The sequence below is a fragment of the Haliaeetus leucocephalus genome, unplaced genomic scaffold (assembly GCF_000737465.1).
Source record: "Haliaeetus leucocephalus isolate CR32 unplaced genomic scaffold, Haliaeetus_leucocephalus-4.0 Scaffold636, whole genome shotgun sequence".
Taxonomy (NCBI): domain Eukaryota; kingdom Metazoa; phylum Chordata; class Aves; order Accipitriformes; family Accipitridae; genus Haliaeetus; species Haliaeetus leucocephalus.
Window position 1 is genome coordinate 370,710 of NW_010973072.1, and position 3,371 is coordinate 374,080.

The 3,371-nt window shown below is 61.6% G+C and overlaps 1 protein-coding gene across 2 annotated transcripts; it reads right to left on the reverse strand.

Moving 5' to 3' along the window:
- Positions 1-208: 208 nt before the first annotated feature.
- On the reverse strand, positions 209-3,170 carry CDIP1 (cell death-inducing p53 target 1). 2 transcript variants are annotated; one of them, XM_010578368.1, is made up of 5 exons: positions 3,083-3,170; positions 2,369-2,467; positions 1,766-1,912; positions 1,193-1,457; positions 209-586 (listed from the first exon to the last, which is right to left on the reverse strand). In XM_010578368.1, the coding sequence occupies exons 2-5, from the start codon at positions 2,451-2,453 to the stop codon at positions 475-477; spliced, it is 609 nt and encodes a 202-aa protein (XP_010576670.1). In that variant the 5' UTR covers positions 2,454-2,467; positions 3,083-3,170; the 3' UTR covers positions 209-474. The 2 variants fall into 2 exon arrangements, with proteins under 2 accessions (XP_010576670.1, XP_010576671.1); XM_010578369.1 differs by having other exon boundaries at positions 1,193-1,454; positions 3,083-3,149.
- Between the last annotated feature and the right edge of the window lie 201 nt (positions 3,171-3,371).

The following is a 3,371-nucleotide window of genomic DNA, read 5'->3' on the forward strand; positions in this document are numbered from 1 at the left end:
TTCCCCCGTGCCTGCAGCAGCTCCCCGTCGCAGCAGCACATCCCTGCAGCCAGGTGCCCCCCTGTGCCGCAGGGGACTGAGGGGTGGGTGTCTCCAGCACCTGCTGCCCTTCCCCAGGTTGCTCCAGGCATGAGGGGCCTCGCTAGCATCCTGGAGTGTAAGGGGGTGCAGAGCAATAAACCCCCTTCCCCTCCACTCCTGTGTGCTGCAGGGCGGTCCCCCCACCCCCGCCACAGCATCTGGGCCCTGGGCCAACCTCCCCTGTGCACCCATGCCAGCATCACCAGTCCAACCATTCACAGCGAGGACTGGAGCTTGGGGAAGGTGGTCGCAGCTCTGAGCGGGAGGGAGCCGGGGATACACACATACACACCACCGGAGGGTTAAGCAAAGGAGTGTTGCACACGCATAGACGAGGATGGCAACGGGAGAGGGGCCGGTATCATTCCAGCAGCTCAGGCTCCCGGGGCGCTGTTAGCACATGCGCTTGTACGTGTAGATATAGGCCTTGCAGTTGGGACACGTGTGTGTCACATCCTTGAAGTCATCAAACAGGCAGGGGATCAGGCAGCAGCAGAGATCACACCTGGAGCACAGGAAGATGCAGTGTGGTGAGCTTGGGGACCCCCGAGGCAGCCTGTGGGCATGGGGGGGGGCGGGAGGGGGGGAATGTGTGGGGTTCACTCTGGGGTATGGGCAAGAAAGGTGAGTACTTGCCCCTGGGAGCCAACCCTGACCCCCCTGCTGCTGCTGCGAAGAGCAGCACAAAGCCCCCGCCCCTTGGGATGTGCTGCTGCCACTGCTAGAAGGGCAAGAGCTGCGTTAGTGAGCAGTCACACACCTCGCAGAGGGAAGGGCGAGCCTGGTGAGACACACACAGGCACTGAGGCCTGACCTACCTCCACCACTGGGGCAGGGGTCTGGGACAAGCGCCCCATCGCCTCCCACACCCACCGTTGCTGTCAGCCCTTGTGAGGAGAGACCGTGGCTCTCTGCAGCGCCGTAGGTTCTGGCCAGGAGATGGACAGCTCCTGCTCCGACGCCAGGTTCTAGACCAGGCCTTTGGAGGTGCCGCCTTCCCCTCCCCTGGCAGAAGCCTGGGTCTCCAGGCACTGTCAGCCCAGGAACCCAGGTGCTGCCCCAATAACACCTCACTGCTGAGGCGCCCGCCAGCTCTGCCTGCAGCACCTACCCCACGAAGCAGCAGAAGAAGCCAAGAAGGAAGCTCATGAGCCCAATCTCATAGGTGATCTTGGTGGTGATGGCTTGCTGGCAGTGGGGACACACCGTCTGCACGGGGGCAGCCTGGAAGATCTCTCCCTGCAGCACTGTCACCGTGGTGGCAGCCCCTGATGGCACGAGCACTGTCGCCGTGTGGCCACTGGGAGAGGGATAGTGTCCCGGGGCAGGGTAGTAGCCCATGGTGGGCTGAGGGCCTGGAGGGGGGTAGTAACCTGCTGGGAATGGGAAACATGCACAGGTGAACGTCTTCTATGTGGCAGGAGAGGCCAGATCCTCACTGCGGGTGGGGTCCCGCCTTGCTGCCACACCACCACCTTGGGTATGGACTTGGGGCCAACCCTTCTACAGGCACTGTGCCCCCTTACCCCCCCAAGCAGCCTTGCTGCAAGACCCAAATGGCAGCCCCAACCCCCCCCATTGTGTCCCCCCACCCCACTCCCCCAGGCAGCAGGAGAGCATGTGGTTCCAGGGGGGGTCCTTGCCCATCACCACCCCTTGCTTCACCCAGCCCCACAGTACTCACCAGGTGGCACGTAGGGCCCAGAGCTGTCCATAGGCATGTGGGGGGGCACGAACCCTGGCTGCGAGGGTGGCTTATATGGGGGAGGGGGAAATTCAGGAGGGGGGATGGGAACCCCCTGGGGCTGTCCCACCACTGGGGCGACGCCATCTGAAAGGAAACATGGAATCAGCAGCCAAGGCAGGAGGCAGCAGAGCTGGTGGGGAGACGGTGGCTTGGCTGAGTGGTCTGGGAGTTGGCCCCAGCAGGGAAGGGCGACACAACCGGGGCGGGGGTGGGGGCACACCCCCAAGACTCATCCTCCAGGCCACAAGAAGCCCAAATTCAGCCCACGTTACCACAGCAGCGAGCAGAGCCAGGCTTTGAGTGGGGAATGCTTTCTGCTCTTGTCACTGCCCCAGGACCTCCCGACTCCCTGGAGGGTGATACGGTGACAGATGGAGCCCGGCATCACACCACCTTCCCCAGCACGCTGCACACCATGGGGCAGAGCTGTGAGGAGAGGCCATGGCCAGGGCGCTCCCAGGGAAACCACACTTGCTTGGCTCCTGCCTGCTCAGCAATGTCACCCCAACACCCCGAGCAGCTGGGACCACCCCCCAGTACCTGTTGCAGGGGGTGGACCGTGCTTCTCTTCTATCAGTGGTGCCGAGGGGCCTCCCGGGTAGGGTGGCGGAGGGTCGTTGGACATGGCTCAGAGTGGCCCTGCAAGGACAGAAGCCTTTAGATGAGATAGTAGCCTTTGGCTGCACACAGGCACTCGCCCGGAGCTTCACAGTGCTTGGAGAAGGAGGTGGCAGGTAACGGAGGGGTCCGGGGCTGCTGCCACCACTGCACTGGCCTCAGCTCCCCCCACCATGGGCAGAAACAAGGCCGCAGCCCCAAAGCTGGACAGGCTTCAACCCAGGCAGTGAATCCAAGGTGTAACATCTTCCTGCTGGCTCCGCAGGGCTTCCCCTGTAATGCCCACGCGTGGTGAACAGCAGCTCATCAGTGCCACTCTCAGCTGCGTGGCCCGCATGCCGGGGCAGTACTGGGCTAGAAGCTGCTCTGCCAAGCGCCTCAGCTGCAGCGTTACGGTACCAAAGATGGGGAAGAGCTGCCCCCCTTGCCCACAGCCACCCAACTCCACCCAGCAGAGTAACAGGCAATGCTGCGCCCCGAGGAGGTGGCAGGACCCCCTGAGCCTGAAGCACAAACTCTGAAGTGGAGGGTGCAAACCCACAGAGAGCATCTCTAAATACTCTCATCAAGTGAGTGAGTTAAGGTAAGACCATCTTTAACAGCTGGAGACACTATTTTACATGGAGTAAAATTTACCTGTCCTCTTCCTTGCAGTAAGGAGCTCAGAGGCCTTGACAGAGCTGAGAAAAACAATTCTTCTGAGCAGCGTAGTTTCGAAGCCAGCTTACCCCACTGAATCTGCATGAAAGGAGACAGCAAGCAAGTTACAGATATGGAGAGGAGACACTGCTACAGCGCTGCCTTGCCAAACTCCCTCCTCTCCCTGATGCAGACATGGGGAGAGCGGCTCTGGGTAGGAATCTCCACACATGTGCCCCCTCGATGGCAGGCACGAGGCTATGTGTCTTTGACACATGGAAAAGCC